Source organism: Varroa jacobsoni, unplaced genomic scaffold (assembly GCF_002532875.2).
Source record: "Varroa jacobsoni isolate VJ856 unplaced genomic scaffold, vjacob_1.0 scaffold_1085, whole genome shotgun sequence".
In the NCBI taxonomy this organism is placed as follows: domain Eukaryota; kingdom Metazoa; phylum Arthropoda; class Arachnida; order Mesostigmata; family Varroidae; genus Varroa; species Varroa jacobsoni.
In genome coordinates this window covers 32,244-47,275 of record NW_019213987.1, presented here as the reverse complement: position 1 = coordinate 47,275, position 15,032 = coordinate 32,244, and the positions used below count along the sequence as shown (strand labels likewise).

The following is a 15,032-nucleotide window of genomic DNA, read 5'->3' as shown; positions in this document are numbered from 1 at the left end:
TTTATTTGGGCCAATCTCCTGGTTCTACGCCTGTTGGCCAAACTTCTCAGGGTTTCTTGCATGACTCCGGATGCAGCAAGGCCTGGTAATCAGCAAAACTACTATTTCAATACCGTGCCGTGGCTTCGAACGCAGCCTTCATACCTAGTCGTCCCACAGTGGGTAGGATCCTTCATAGTTTCTAGAAGCGTTAATCAAGAGAAGCGTTCCGAATGGCGTGTGTTATGTTGGTATAGCTCATAACAGATATCGGTTTAAAAAAAAATAAAAATTAGATAAAGACAATTCTTTCGGAGCTCGTGAATATCGTGTGACATAAAGAAAATAATTTGTTACCATCGACCGTAATTATAGCTTTCAGGTTCTACTCACCGTGCCTTTTTTCTACGCCAGCTGGGTTTATGCTCGGCTTAATGATAGGTCCCCATTCGATTCAGTAGCATGCAATAAATAGCATAGACACTGAGAAAAAATCTTACAAATTGCTGTGACATGTGGCCCATAGGATGTGCAACACTGAAATATAAAATTATCCATTCAATAATCATTTGGGTCATGTTGACTTACTGCAGTAGATAGGGAGATGTGGAATTACGTTCAATGGAAAGACTCATACCGATCGGTCTAGGAACGATCGAAAATACGCCCGACGTCGACGAAAGGTGAAATAAGTTTCAAAGAAAATTACAGAGTTTCAGAAAAGATTAAGCAGATATCGGAAAGTAAGACAGTTATCACAGACGGCCAAATGCTCTCTAGATATTTGTCACCAGTCGTCTAGCAGTTAGTTATGACTTGAGCCTTCGAGAAAAATATTTGGGTTGAGCTGAAACTGGAAAAACCCACCGGAACCCTCATTGTGGACCACACTATTTAGCTGTGCTTGTCCTTCTAGCGGAGCAGCAGCAATGGTCATGTTAAATGATTTTTTTTCTTTCGGCGTTGGGAGAAAGGCGATGAGTTGAATGTACAAAAAGGTTACTCTCGACTTTTAAAATCCGCAGCCAAAGACGACCAGATCATAGATAGGTTCCTAGCTAGGCGAGCAGAGTTCGGCCTGTCCTGGCTACCAACATTTTTTTTCGCATGCTGCATGCATTGCCTGCAGTTGACTCTTCCACTGTTAAAGTTAAGAACGAAGGGCGACATTTCATGGACGGCTTAATTGACCTTGACGGCCCTGCTTACGAACGCTCTCATTCCGAAGCGTATTCTCCGTGCTTCACGCTCACCACTTCCTCTCCCAATCCGAACCTCTCCTATCAATGTATGGGCTACGTGAGAATGTATACCTACCGTCAGTGATGTCGCTGCCAGCATTAAGATAGTACAAGCGGAAAGACTGACAAGTAAAGCCAGTCTATCTTTACCTTTTTGTTTTTCCCTTTACCTCTATCAAACTCTACAGGTAAGTGCTCGCCATGGATCGTGAGACTGGAACAGCTAGGACGGATCTGCTAAGGCGCAGATCGCAGACGCCCGTGTTGGGCGCGTTTTCGCTTAGACCTCGCGGGAAGACCAGGCAGCTGTTAGCGAGAACGAGCAGAAGGAGCTGTCGGACCTTGCGCCACCACCATCATCATCAAGCGTCTACTGCCGTTCAGACGACAGCAACGAACTCAACTGTTCCTGCTGATCGTAGCAAAGTTCGATCGGCAAAATCGACAGCAGTAGGAGCAGCAACGATCCTCAACCTGTCACCAGCATCACCCATAACAGCAACGAAGACGACGTATTCAACAACTTCTCGTTGTGCGGCGGTGCCATACGGCTGCCTAGCTTATCCATGGCGGCTCAGATGAGTCGTTCGTTTGCGACGCCCTCATCCGGGGGCATCGACCTGTCATTATCAAATGTGTTATGGAACGTGCCGCGAGTCTGGCAAGATGCCTACCGTAACACGATTTCGTCGTCGAATTTGGGCAGTGGCCGGGACGAGGCGTCGTTTGAGACAAGCGATTCTCTCAGTCTAGGCGGGCCTGACCAGCCCAATGGCTCAGCCAGCTACGATCTTACCGGCGGGTATGGCAGCATTGGCAATGAGACCACTTTCGACTCAGCGGTCGGTTATTCACACCTTGAATTCATCCTCATTGCTATATTTGGCGCGTTCTTCTCTATTGTAACGATTGTTGGCAATCTGATGGTCATGATTAGCTTCAAGATGGACAAACAGCTCCAAACGATATCAAACTACTTTCTACTGAGTTTAGCTATTGCGGACTTCTCTATAGGCATAATTTCTATGCCATTGTTTACCTACTACTCGCTGTACAATTATTGGCACTTAGGTGCATTCGTTTGTGATACTTGGCTAGCTTGGGACTATCTAGCAAGCAATGCTTCCGTGCTAAATCTACTAATTATTTCATTTGATCGCTATTTTTCGGTTACAAGACCGCTAACCTATCGAGCTCGTCGGACAACGAGACGGGCCGCAATTATGATCGCGTCAGCCTGGCTCATCTCATTGCTACTATGGCCACCGTGGATTTATGCCTGGCCGTACATTGAAGGAAAGCGTTCCGTGCCCGAGGGTCAATGCTATATCCAGTTTCTTGAAACAAACATATACGTTACATTTGGTACCGCCATCGCTGCGTTCTACGTGCCTGTCTGCATTATGTGCATTCTCTATTGGCGTATATGGCGTGAGACCGAAAAACGACAACGCGATTTGACTCATTTGCAGGCAGGCAAGAAGCCGCCACCACCGAGTACAGGCAGCAAGCGCTCGACGAGCAGTCAGGACGATGAAATCGACTTCCGAAAGAATAGCGGTCTCTACGTGGAGACGTGTAGATATTTACCGACATCATCAGCGGACCCGAATGGTTCCGGTTCACTCTGCCGTACAGAGATGCCACCAAAGGGATCTGCCCACGAAATGCGGTCCCGACAGCGGCTGAAGAAACTGTTGCTCTCTTGGTGCAAGACCGACTCTGCAGGAGCGCTGCAGTCGCGAGTCGATCGCGACGACGACTCGGTATCGAGCCGGGGTTCACCGAGCGCGGCGACGCCTGCTTCGGCTGAAACCCCGGTGCGCGACGTTCACTTTAGGACTCCTCTCTCACAAAGCATTCGTAAACAGGCTACGGAGCGAGCAGCTACCATTTTGCCCTCATCTAAAGGCTCTAGCGTTAGCCCACACGACTCAGCTACGCAGGGCAGTGCGTTGGTGATGAATGCTGCTAATAGCTGTGGTCACAAAGGTGTCCCGTTGCACAGTTCGTCGCATACGAGCGGCGGAGGTGGAGGCGGTGGGGGAGCCTCACCATCCGCGCGTTCTTTCTCCAGCGACTCCGTCTACACAATACTGATTCGCTTGCCGACGCAGAGCAGCGTCGAGATCGACGGGGAGGCTGCACAGCCATCAATACGAATGATTCTCGAAGAGGAGCACTCACCAACGGTCGCGCGGCCAGCAGTAGCTGTTACGATGGCAAACACGCATAGCGTGAGAGGACACAGTCACGCAAGCATGGGTCAGCATCCTCAAGCAAAGGCAATGATGGCCACAACCACTGGTACCACGACGGTATCGGCCCGCGACCGTTTGACACTCAACAGTCGACTCGTCGCAACGAGCACGACGAAGAAAGCGCCCAAGAAGAAACGCAAACACCAAGAACGAAAACAAGAACGAAAAGCGGCAAAGACGCTATCAGCCATTTTATTTGCGTTCATCGTCACTTGGACGCCGTACAATGTTCTCGTTCTGATCAAGACGCTCAGCCGGTGCGAGGACGACGTTGATTGTATACCGCCAGGCCTATGGAATTTTGCGTACTGCCTCTGCTATATCAACAGTACGGTCAATCCGCTCTGTTACGCGTTGTGCAATGCAAACTTTCGTCGAACATACATACGAATATTGTCCTGTAAATGGCACACGACCAAGCAGAGGAACCGGGGTTACTTCAGCTAAAGTTACGATAATATTGATTAATCATATAAAACGTAAACAAGATTATTCCAAATGACTATATATATATATATGACTGTACAATAAGCATATTATACTTAGAGTACTACGATACACACATTTTCTCACGCATCAATCAATAATACAAAGTGATTCACTTAACACTATAACACTAGATTGGTTAAAGGAAAGATTAAATAGAGAATAATATATAAATGGCCAGTGACGTCATATAAAAAAAAGTCTGTGGTAAAGCTGGACGGATGTTCCACATGATTACGGCCCACGATGATCATCTTCGCTTGAAAAAGCATTGGGTACATGAGCGTTAAGGCCGGCAAAGCCTACCACCTGGAACTTGATAAAAGAGCCTAGTTCTACCTTCTTATTCGGCTCAAATGGTGTTGTTTGCGTCAGCTACCTGCTTTCTACTAATCGAATGGTCACTGGTTAAAGTTAAGCGAATCTAAACCGTTCAATGCTCGCCTGACTGTATGATTGGCCTGAGCCGATCCATCTATCCGCCATGTTGTTGGCCGAACATGCATACAACCCACTATAACTCGCAGTTGACGAGAGACCCGTCGGGATTCGAGGACCCGAACTTCGAATTGAACGACGCCATTTAGACTGCTTTCGGGGACTTCCGGCCACACAAACAAAGCTCGTTCGTCTAAGAATGCAGCATGTATATATATGCAGAGAGACAAAAAGAGTAAAACGCTGAAAAATCTAATAAGTAAATATTCGTTCGTCGTATATTTTATTTATTAATTTTAACCTTTTCAGATCTGTACACATATATATATGATGGGTCCTTCACAACGGTGATAAAGCAATGATATAGGCTGTGGGTACACAGGACATGTTCAGATGCGGCAATAATGTCATTTTTTTTGTTATCAGCACAGAGCTGAAGCGAAACAAAAAAAAAATTAGGAGAGGTTATAGCAATTAATAATAATAATAATAGTTTACTACAATGACATGTAGAGCTCGCTCTGTATTAACTGATCGATTCGATTACTTCGTTCCCAATTTATAATGGCAATCAAACACTGTTTTAGCTACCCATTGTCGCAGGTCCCCGGTTCCGAAGTAACGCTATGCGCCGCAAGGGGCAAGTGGGAAGAAAATCGTTCGACCACGTACTTTAACGCGTATGTTATCTTCATGATAACAAATAAAAATTCGAATCGCTAAAGCTTTTCGCAACGTTCATTTCTAACATAAACACACGCCATGTTTGAGTTGACCGTGGAAAAAGGACGGCGGACCTCAGGCCACAGGAGCCAGGCAAAACGAGCGGCAGAAGAAAATGCATTTTATATTGGCTGAAGGTGTCGCACTTTGAAGCTACATCCAAAGATCTTGCCTAGCTTCCTGACAGAATGGCGGAGAATCAAGGAGACGCCAAAAATTGAGATAGAGAAGGCCAACAGCTCCAGCGCTGAGCTCGCCGAGAACGCATAGAGGGTTTGATTGTTAAAAAAGAGACAACAAAAGAAAGATGGTAAGCTAAATATACAGAGAGTCGAGCAAATCAAAGATAATACTAACAATGATAACTATCATAATATCATGCTTAGAAGGGTGGAGACAGCTAAAACGAACGCGCGCAAGAACAACAAACGAGAAGGGCAAAAAAAATATTTACAGTATATAAATATAACAAGTGACAATATATTTATGAGCTCTAGCCAAACCACGCATCTAGATACGAAAACAAAAATGCAGATAGAACAATTTCAACTTACGAACAAAATGAATATGAATGAGATAGGGCTAACACACCATAGGCAGAAAACGCCTACATGTTGAAAGAAAGGCGTACAAATTATACCACGTCACAAAGGCAAAGAATGACTAGAATCAATCTCTATCCATCACAGACCAAATTGAAAAACAAATATGATCAACAATACGATACATGACTAGATGATAAGTACATTCAATGTTTGATCTGGCCAGAAGCGTACGCTCGTTCTAGCCTCGGGTCCAGCCAATGACGTCAAATTCTAGCCCTAATGGCGTAAACAAACAACTCGAAATACAGACAGCCATCGATTTGGGACAGAGACAACAATTGTCGACAGATCAAACGAAAAAAATCAATCAGGACAATGCTAAACGTATGAGGGAAAGCTGAAAGAGGCAAACATATAATGAACGCATGTATAGCAAGCCTCGTACAGAACGAAACCACTTTTCTGCCACTACTAATGTCACTGGTCTGGTGTCTTTCCCTTCTTCAATTCATAAACATATATTATTGTCCGAGAGAATCTTTCATCGTTGTGAAAAAATATAGGTTGAGATTAAGGAAACGAAGTACCAACGGTCAGACTGAAGATGTGTCTGACGCTGAGTATAAAAGAGGAGGTTTTGGACCCTGCGCTAATTTCTAGTAAATTCGCATATCATAAACAACGACACTGACAGACTGACCAATTAAATATTGTCTTTCACAGACAAAAACCATTGATAACAATGAAAAAAAAAAATGATAAGAAAAATACGGTAAAGCTGATTTCCGTAGCTAGAAGGATAGCACCCATGGGAACAGCAACAACTGCTTGTTTTAACTTACCTGAAAAAAGCACGCTAACTTGAACAATTCATATTCATTATTACAATTAGTAAGTGATGGTTGCGATGCTGATGGTAAAGTTTAGGACGATAATGAGCTTTTTTTTGTCTCAAAATAGCTTACAACCATAAACAAATATATACATAAAAATAGATGAGTATTGAAAATGTTCACGGTGACACAAAAAGAGAAACATACAGATACACATACATACAGACAGACAGACAGACACAGGTGCCTTGTATGGTACGTATGTATACAAAACATAAAAAGCACAGATTAGAAATAATAACAAAAACGCACACGAACAAATTGATACACAGGTACACAATTGTCGTGCTTAACTGAGAGATAACAACAAGATGGTCGAACAGTTTCGGTAGAATATAGACGTATACATATGTTTGCGATAGCACAAGAGGTTACGACTAGTGGACAGTGGTGATAAGAGCTGGTCGAAAAGGAATCAGCCCCACTTTGCTTTGTTCTCGAAATAAAATCGATAGTAGACATTACTGGGTCGCTACAGCCAGTCGTTATAAAAAAAAAAAACGTAATAATTATAATGAGATATAATTAATTGCATAGACTCGTTTAATGATGATGGTGGTAAAAATGAGCATGCGAGAAAAAACGACTAACGGCGCGCGCTTACACACACATGTGTATATAGAAACACATGCACAGGAAGAAGACGACTTCTTTCTACTGCATACATTTTTGCCTGTATCTTAACAAGTATCTGTAACTACAGAAAATTACAGGTCATCACTAAACCAGTTGAAAAGTTTGCCTACAAACCGAAAACGGGTGACAGTCGCCGACAAAAGTTGCGCAGATTGGCATCAATGATCAATAGACAAGAGAGGCTGAAAAAGAGGAGGCGGGGGTGCGAGAGTCATTGTGGTGAACCACCAACATTTATCAACGGAGATCACAATTGACATACAATACGGCGAATATATATAAATATGAAGAGAACGGACTACAACGCATCTGCTATGCACGTTACTTACCAGGAGATGAAAAGGAAGAGATAACTCAATTGATGTAACTTTTTAATAGACTCGTAGTTGATGATGGCAAGAGAAAATTGCTCCTATTTAAACATTTGGGTATTACGAAGACTGTCATGGTAGCACACCCCTTCACAGTAGAAAAAACAACACGCTAATGACGCTACGATATAACGGCGAATCCAACGCGAGTCAAAGGGGAATTACGTACGACGGAGAAACAAGGTATGATTATATATAGATTCGGCGATGTGGGCATAATAAGGGCATCAGAGGAACGCCTCAGTTCACTGTGCAGATATATACCCAGTGGGGCACACAGAAAATAGCTGTTACAGATAGATTTGGTCGAAGATCGAATTGAGCATTGTAGAACACGGACATAGACTTTCCATTGTTGGAAACGTATCCAAGAAAATGCTACAATATTAAAATCACAAACATTAACGACACTTTTCTCAAATGATCTCAACAATGAAGACCACGCAAAAGGTGGTGAAATGAAATTGAACTATGCTATCAGCAGGGAACAAATAGGCGATAGCAGGAGACTGATTGATTGGCTACATGCGCTTAATGTATTCCTATGAAAGCGGAACATTTTGGTCTCTAAGCAGGCTGGATAATTCTATCCTTACACATGGTAGGGCTGAAAATTAGAGAATAACACAATTTTTTACTTTCGTCTCTCTCTATTTAGCAAAGAAAAACGCTGATCGTAGGGACGAGCAGCGTGAATGTATCTCAACACAGATGCGTTGTTTTGTCAAGACAAAGGAAACATTTCCAAAAAAAAGATGTACCTACATCGTGGACACATCTTTAAGCCCCATCTCTTGCGGTTCTGAACTCTTGATCAGCTATAAACCTATTCCGTTGAATAAAACAGATAACAACAGTGAACACTGGACCGTCAAGCGACGCTATGTTTGTGAATTAGAATTAGACTACAATTTCAGATTTTTGCAGGAGAACTAACACGTATTCGGTTTAGGTGGTCCTGCTGTCCCTTGCAATATGTCCTAGTATGTCTTCATTTAATTCTTATTCTATCTTCTTACCCGGAAACGTAGACGCCACCCGTATGTACTAACATAGCAAGCGACAACTGCGACGTCGAAGCTCGCAAATGCTGTTTACTCCAACAATGACGATGCTGCTGGAACATCGTTAGCGATTAGATGTAGACAAAAAAGACGGTAATATTATTGCTGAAGATCATGTAATCTTACATATAGCTGAACGATCTTTCCGGAAAATTTGTGATACCTAAATGTACCTTCGAATTACGTGACGGACTCGTACTTATGGTTATTACCAATATTATTATGATTATCACTGTTGTTGATAATATTATTATGCATTTTACTATGACCTGAGGATGATGATCACGGTAATAACATCATAAATAAGAGACACAAGTGTTCACATTAGAGATCTACAGACGCGTTCACAGATATGGCGGATATGGCGTATTCACTAGGAAGGCTTATATGAGGTCGTTCGCGAAAAGCTCACACGAACGCTAAAGGAGCACCCACACACAGACACACCCATTCACAATAACGTATGCTATGTAATATAGGAAAATGATGAATATTTTGGTGGTATTAGTGGTCACGGTTCCTTTATAGGCGTCGACGGTGATGACGCTGATGCTAATGAAGTTACTTGAACGGCTGTGTACCCTAGATGAAGACAAATGATGCAATGGCGAGCGACATATTTATATACCTATAAATAATGTATAGAATGACATGAATTACTATTTGCACGGCCTGCTATCATAAGCGGGTACGAAACGCCGATTCGCCGCCGTTGCAACTTTATACACAGTTATCTATATATATATATATATATATATATATATATAATTTTTTTTGTATAGGTAGCGTGTAGGAGCGGCTGGACCCTGTTTTGTCAGTTGTACATTTGCTGGCCGCCCCTCCGAGAAGCACCTACAAGTGCCAAACGACGTGAAGTCGAGAAGTCGGTTACTTACCGACCGAGGAGTTCTACATAAACTCACAAACACGAAGACCGTTGTAAATGTTGATACAAGAAACTGATGAGGGCCTTCTTTAACACTATTTCCAGCTGCTTTTGCAGAACTCGAGGTATAACCTAGAGGGTTCATTATCAGTTAAACTCGGAACTTAACAACGAATTCCTGAATGTCGCCAATCACCACGGCGAAAAGTGTCGCCATAGCACTCATACGGTTTCTTTGGATCCCGGGAGACATGCTAGGTAGACACTGACGTAACAACCAGTTACTATCAGATCAATGCATCTTTTCGTCTAGAAGGAACTCCATCGAAACATAGAGTAGCTCACGGTATAGTTAGCTTTGAAAGCTACCAGTTCTATTCCCACTAGCAGAGGGCACGCAGGTGGCTTTTGTGGTAGGGACGGGAAAATGGGACGGGTGGAGATCTTTGGACTCGGACAAAGGGATCTGCCCACAAAGCGTCGCTCGCTCATTCTGTTGCAACACACAGCTTCTCGCATCTTTATTCATCTGCCCTTCAGCCTAAGCTAGGGAAACGGAAAGGACGGATCGACGCTAGATATGGATCCGTAGGTGAACCGTTGTTAGTTGGACAATGCTCATTGCTGATTAATCACCGCTTTCTCAGCGGGCTTCTCCAGGCCACGCAAGGTACGCCGCTCACGCGATTAAAAACACACGACAGTATTATAGAGAAAAGGCAAAGTAGGATTATAATATTAGGCCAGCTAATCTTTTACTCATTCGTCCATCTATCTGTCGGCAAACTTTCAAGGTGCGGCGCGTTTAGATAGTACACTATAGCTAATCCGGCAATTATTATAACATTTTCGGCAATCGGTTTGTCGCCAGCGAGACGTAAAACTGTATAATGTGGAAAACAACTGGCAATAGACTAATGTATCAGAATCGCGGAATAATTCCGCTTTTCTGCTTTAAGTTTCTAATATTCTGTATTGCCCATGCTTAGTGCGTTTTGCTTTACGGCTTTTGTACATTGTTACGCTCGGCTTTCCGTGCACATTGCCGCTGATGACCGGAAGTGTCTAAGGCTGCACGATTTGAGTTATTATAACTACCAGTCGATGATTAGATTAGCGGTGGTGCCACGATAGTTACAAAGGCAACAAAGTGATGCAGCAGGCGACGAAGTGTGTCTGCATAAGGCTATCGGGCTGGTAAATGGTTAAGGGATTATCCTGGGAGTAGTGAGAAGATGTGTGATGGCATACCACGGTAACGTTTGTGTCGGTGTCTTTAGTCAGTCTGAAGCGTGAACCCGGCAGTGATCGACTGGCCGCCGAGAGCGCCCCAAAAGGGACGCAAAGATGGCAGCAAAGCGCCAGAGGACCCAGCCATGCCGGAGAGAAGGAAAGCGCAAACGAGAAGCCTCCGTCGGTCAACAACAACGACTCATTATTTTAAAACAGGGACTGACTCCAGTCATAACCACTCCGTCGGACTTGGCTCTCAGCTGTATGGGATGGGAGACGGCAGTAATGGCAGCACCAGCAGCCGCAATGATTTTTGCCAGAATTCGCCAATGTTGAGGCCGTACGAGCAGTAACGATGGCGTTAGTACCAGCTCTAGAGAGACGCTTGCAAAAGCGGACCGAAAAATCTAATATAGAAATTTGAATGTGAATAGCTTCTGCCATTTCTGGCGTTATGAGAAGCGCTGCGATCGTTGCTGCTCGAGTTCCCGACGCTACTGAGAGTTAAGCGTTTTGAGAGTAAGGAAGATCACGCCGGGTAGATGGGGAGGTGCCGACATTGGCTAGATGACGCCACAAATCGATATTTTCCTGTCTTCAATGGATTGGTTGCTGGGCGCCGAGGTTTGCCTGGTTGTTAGGGTGTGGCGCTGGGAAGAACGTAGAATAGTGGAGAATATTGATGAGTAATGCGAGTTCCTTCGTCCATCTTTTCGTAGCTTCTAGCAATTGTTGGCAGATGCTAACAACGGTTGGACGTCGGCGTGCCTTCGCCATTTCCTGCCGAAGTCTGTCAAGTAACAAACGAAGCGCAGCGCTTTGTGACGCTCAGTTCAGCGATAGCAACAGCAGGCGAAACGAACGAAGAAAAATGCAAGATCTCGCGTACATTGTAACTGCTGTCACTGTGTTTTTCGTATCAATGGCTTATTTACTTATAGCCCAAATGCAGTGTGCGTTTGAAAGCAGCAATGCCGTAATTACGTGAGGCTGTAATCTCGGGGAGAACGAAGGTAAGCATGTGAGAAACTAGAGATGAATTAAGAGGAAATGGCCGTTGAGTCGGCCATTTAGGCCTGTCCGGATGTACCCACGCCAGCTTCTAAATAATATTTGTCCATAAGGTTTGATGGTAAACCATTGAGGGCGAACCATAGGAGTCTGTCGACAGGCTATTACTACACGTATTATACGTAAGCCGACTCGATAACGTACGATCTACGCAGAAATCCGCCCTGTGTTGGAAATCTACTTAAACGTGTATTGTTTTCGGAAAGCGATCGCGCCTAAACCTTGCTCACCGACTGTAGAGTGGATCGTGAGAAACTCTACCAACGGGCGTATGCAGTCTGTGCTCACGGATTTTTTGCCAAGTTCGTTTATGCTACCTAGCAATAAGGCATGCGTGCGTCTATGACTTATAATAGCATGCATAATGCTAGGATATGTTACTTTCAGCATGAACAGTTAAGGACACAATTGCCTGTCAAGTAAATGCGCGCCCTCTACATCGTCGTTCAAAATAAATCAAAATCTTTCCTATTTCGAAGGGTGTTAGGATGACAATGGTGCGAACGTAGACGGCATTTTACCAGTGGCTCGTATCTCGGTGGTGGTATTCTTTCAGGGATTTCGATACCCTCGGCATATCTAAGCCTACCCGGCACAAAATTTTATAACCACTGGCGAAATTTAAGTGATAATCTACAATACACATAAATACTTCTGTAAATACCAACTTCTAGAAATCCAATGGTAATGCATCTACACCTAATGTTAGGTATGTCATCGAAAATGGCGAAACGTTAAAGTCGAGCGCTAGCGTTTACATGTATATGCACACACACACACATATATATATACATGATCTTTTCAATATTGTGTTGAGGCAAGCGTAGGGCGATTAGGAATATCAACTGATAGCACAGCATCAACGAAAATTTTAAAGCACCGTCACGCTGGTTGTATTGACGGCACTAGATATAAGTTTCCCCTTCATGCAGACAAAGCTACCCAACATTTGTCGTAAACACGACGAAAGAGGAAGCGATAAAATCAAGCATTACAGGATGAATATATATAAAGAAGCAACATCGCTATTAATTATTACAGCATGACGAGGTTGCAGACACTAGAAAAAAAAAAATAGGGACGCCCCCGTTCTAGCACGAGTATCAGCAAGAACAAAACATAGTGAATGCCGAACGCAAAGCGATGAATGACGTGAATGAGTGGGTGGATGGGTGGCTGAGTGGGTGGCGAGGGTAAGCCCAGCGACACGATAACAGTCTCTACTTACTGAGTAATAGCAAGAAGAGCCAGAGCAGAAACGACTTCAAATGTATCTCAGATTGTAAAAAGAAACTAACAGAAATTAGTAAAAAGTATAATGGTGATCTTCATAGTTATGCAGCTAAAGAAAATTAACTTCGAAAGTAGTCGAGTCACAAACAACAGCGCTTGCATATATATATAGAGGTCTCTATATAGGCAGAACACTATGTATTAGAGAAGATTGATATGAGGAAAAAACAATCTAGTCATTTCGGAAATATTTTTATGGCCGACGGCCTTGAGTCGAAGAAGGATATATTGCAGATTATGTCATGTATCAATGATCGAGTGGTGACGGTTGCTATACAGTATGATTACTAACTAAATTTATAGGACGAGACGTTACCGAGGGTCATGATAAGAAATTGGTTCGGGTAAGCCCGAAATAGAATAGTGCTTTCGCGAGCGAAAATCGATGAAGACAGAGAAGTTGTTATCAGAAAAGCCGCTGATTTGTGGCAAACAGATGAGTGCACTCCGGAAGTTGTGCTTTGTTACCTTGCGTTATTTTTCCTCCTTGTATTCCTTCTATCGTGCTCATAATACAATGATAACTATTATCAAGCACTTTCATAAGTAGATTAGAAAAAATGGTTTTCGACAGTTCTACATGCTGTAACACAATATCACATCTCGGAGATCTTGAATCGTTGTCGCGCTAACAAGACAGGTGGCGCTTCGTACGCTGCTGGAAAATGGCGTACTTCGAAGGAGCAGTGCCACTTTTACAGGCGTTATGGAGCGAAGGAAGCGGTCTTTCGATCATAGAAAGGGAAACGATATTCGGCAAGCCGACTATATGAAACACAAATATACCCTAGTATCGAACGAAAGACTGAAAGCCGAGATATAATTACGTAGCGACAGATCTATAAATTAGAAAAGGGAGCGTACGTTTCGAAATGGTCGGACCAGCTAGCTCGAATATCGAAATCAATATGTCTACTTTACCACGCCAATGTTCTGCAATTTCGTGTGCGGTAGCATCGACTAAGTTTGGCCGAAACTGTTTGGTGATTTGCGTACGTAAAGCCGATCGAGAACTTCAATGATATGATAAGGTTACGCGTGGAGGAGTTGTGATGGGGCTTTTGCGTCATGGAGGCCACCAAATGGAACCGTAATCTTACCTTATTTGTATTTTGCTTGGGACGAGCTCGACCCAGTAAACACACACATGTTTATAGACATCGATACGTTTACGACCAACATATACATACATGCTCTTGGTACCGCTGCAAGGAGCAGTTTGGTAGTTTGAAGAGTTTTGACCCTATCTTGAAACGACACATAACAATATGAGCATGACCATACCATCCGTGGCCAGTAATGTGGAAACTAAAATGTAATTAGGAGATTTTGTTTTTGCAAACGAAGCTGTCTCGGTTGTTTTGGTCCCTCTGCAGAACAGAAAAAATGGGCTAGTACAATTTTATCGTATTTTCATAATTCTTGTCGGAATCTAGTTAGATAGCGTTAGAACCGGAACATACGGAGAAGCAATATTTGGATCAGATACGCCAATGATAATCCATATATTATATATAAGCACATATTATACACATCCTGGATAATTAATAACTATACATTAAATGAGTACACGGAACATTGCAGATAGCAGAGTTGCGTGGCCGATAAAGACACGAGTGCGAGCGTCACAAAAGCAAAAAATGATACAGATTACGATAACCTAAAAAATGTTACGCGAAAAAAATTACAATTACTTTGAATATGATAATGATGATCGTTACACACTGGAAGCTTGACACGCACCGGCGGGGTTGAGATACACACACGTACATATATCTTTTTTCACCAACCTAGGCACTAGAGTATCGTATGTGTGATAACATTTCATGTCGAAACACAGTTTGCGCAAGAGGCAACAATAACAAAAAATGCCGAGAGCAACAACTATATTAGAAGTAGTAGTACACGGTAA

The 15,032-nt window shown here is 43.2% G+C and overlaps 2 protein-coding genes across 8 annotated transcripts; one reads left to right on the top strand and one right to left on the bottom strand.

Annotated features, from left to right (window-relative positions):
• Window positions 1-1,585: 1,585 nt before the first annotated feature.
• On the top strand, window positions 1,586-4,404 carry LOC111266459 (muscarinic acetylcholine receptor M1-like). Its single transcript, XM_022843956.2, has one exon. It carries the CDS (start codon window positions 1,787-1,789, stop codon window positions 3,926-3,928), a length of 2,142 nt encoding a protein of 713 aa, XP_022699691.2. The 5' UTR covers window positions 1,586-1,786; the 3' UTR covers window positions 3,929-4,404.
• A 76-nt stretch (window positions 4,405-4,480) lies between these two features.
• LOC111266454 (uncharacterized) lies at window positions 4,481-13,582 on the bottom strand. Of its 7 annotated transcripts, none has more exons than XM_086970911.1 (7): window positions 9,534-13,582; window positions 9,203-9,265; window positions 8,593-8,687; window positions 7,532-7,821; window positions 7,317-7,384; window positions 4,997-5,375; window positions 4,508-4,598 (listed from the first exon to the last, which is right to left on the bottom strand). In XM_086970911.1, the coding sequence occupies exons 1-4, from the start codon at window positions 9,666-9,668 to the stop codon at window positions 7,695-7,697; spliced, it is 420 nt and encodes a 139-aa protein (XP_086827037.1). In that variant the 5' UTR covers window positions 9,669-13,582; the 3' UTR covers window positions 4,508-4,598; window positions 4,997-5,375; window positions 7,317-7,384; window positions 7,532-7,694. The 7 variants fall into 7 exon arrangements, with proteins under 7 accessions (XP_086827039.1, XP_086827037.1, XP_086827042.1 ...); XM_086970916.1 differs by having other exon boundaries at window positions 7,532-7,661; XM_086970910.1 differs by lacking the exon at window positions 7,532-7,821.
• Window positions 13,583-15,032: the final 1,450 nt, after the last annotated feature.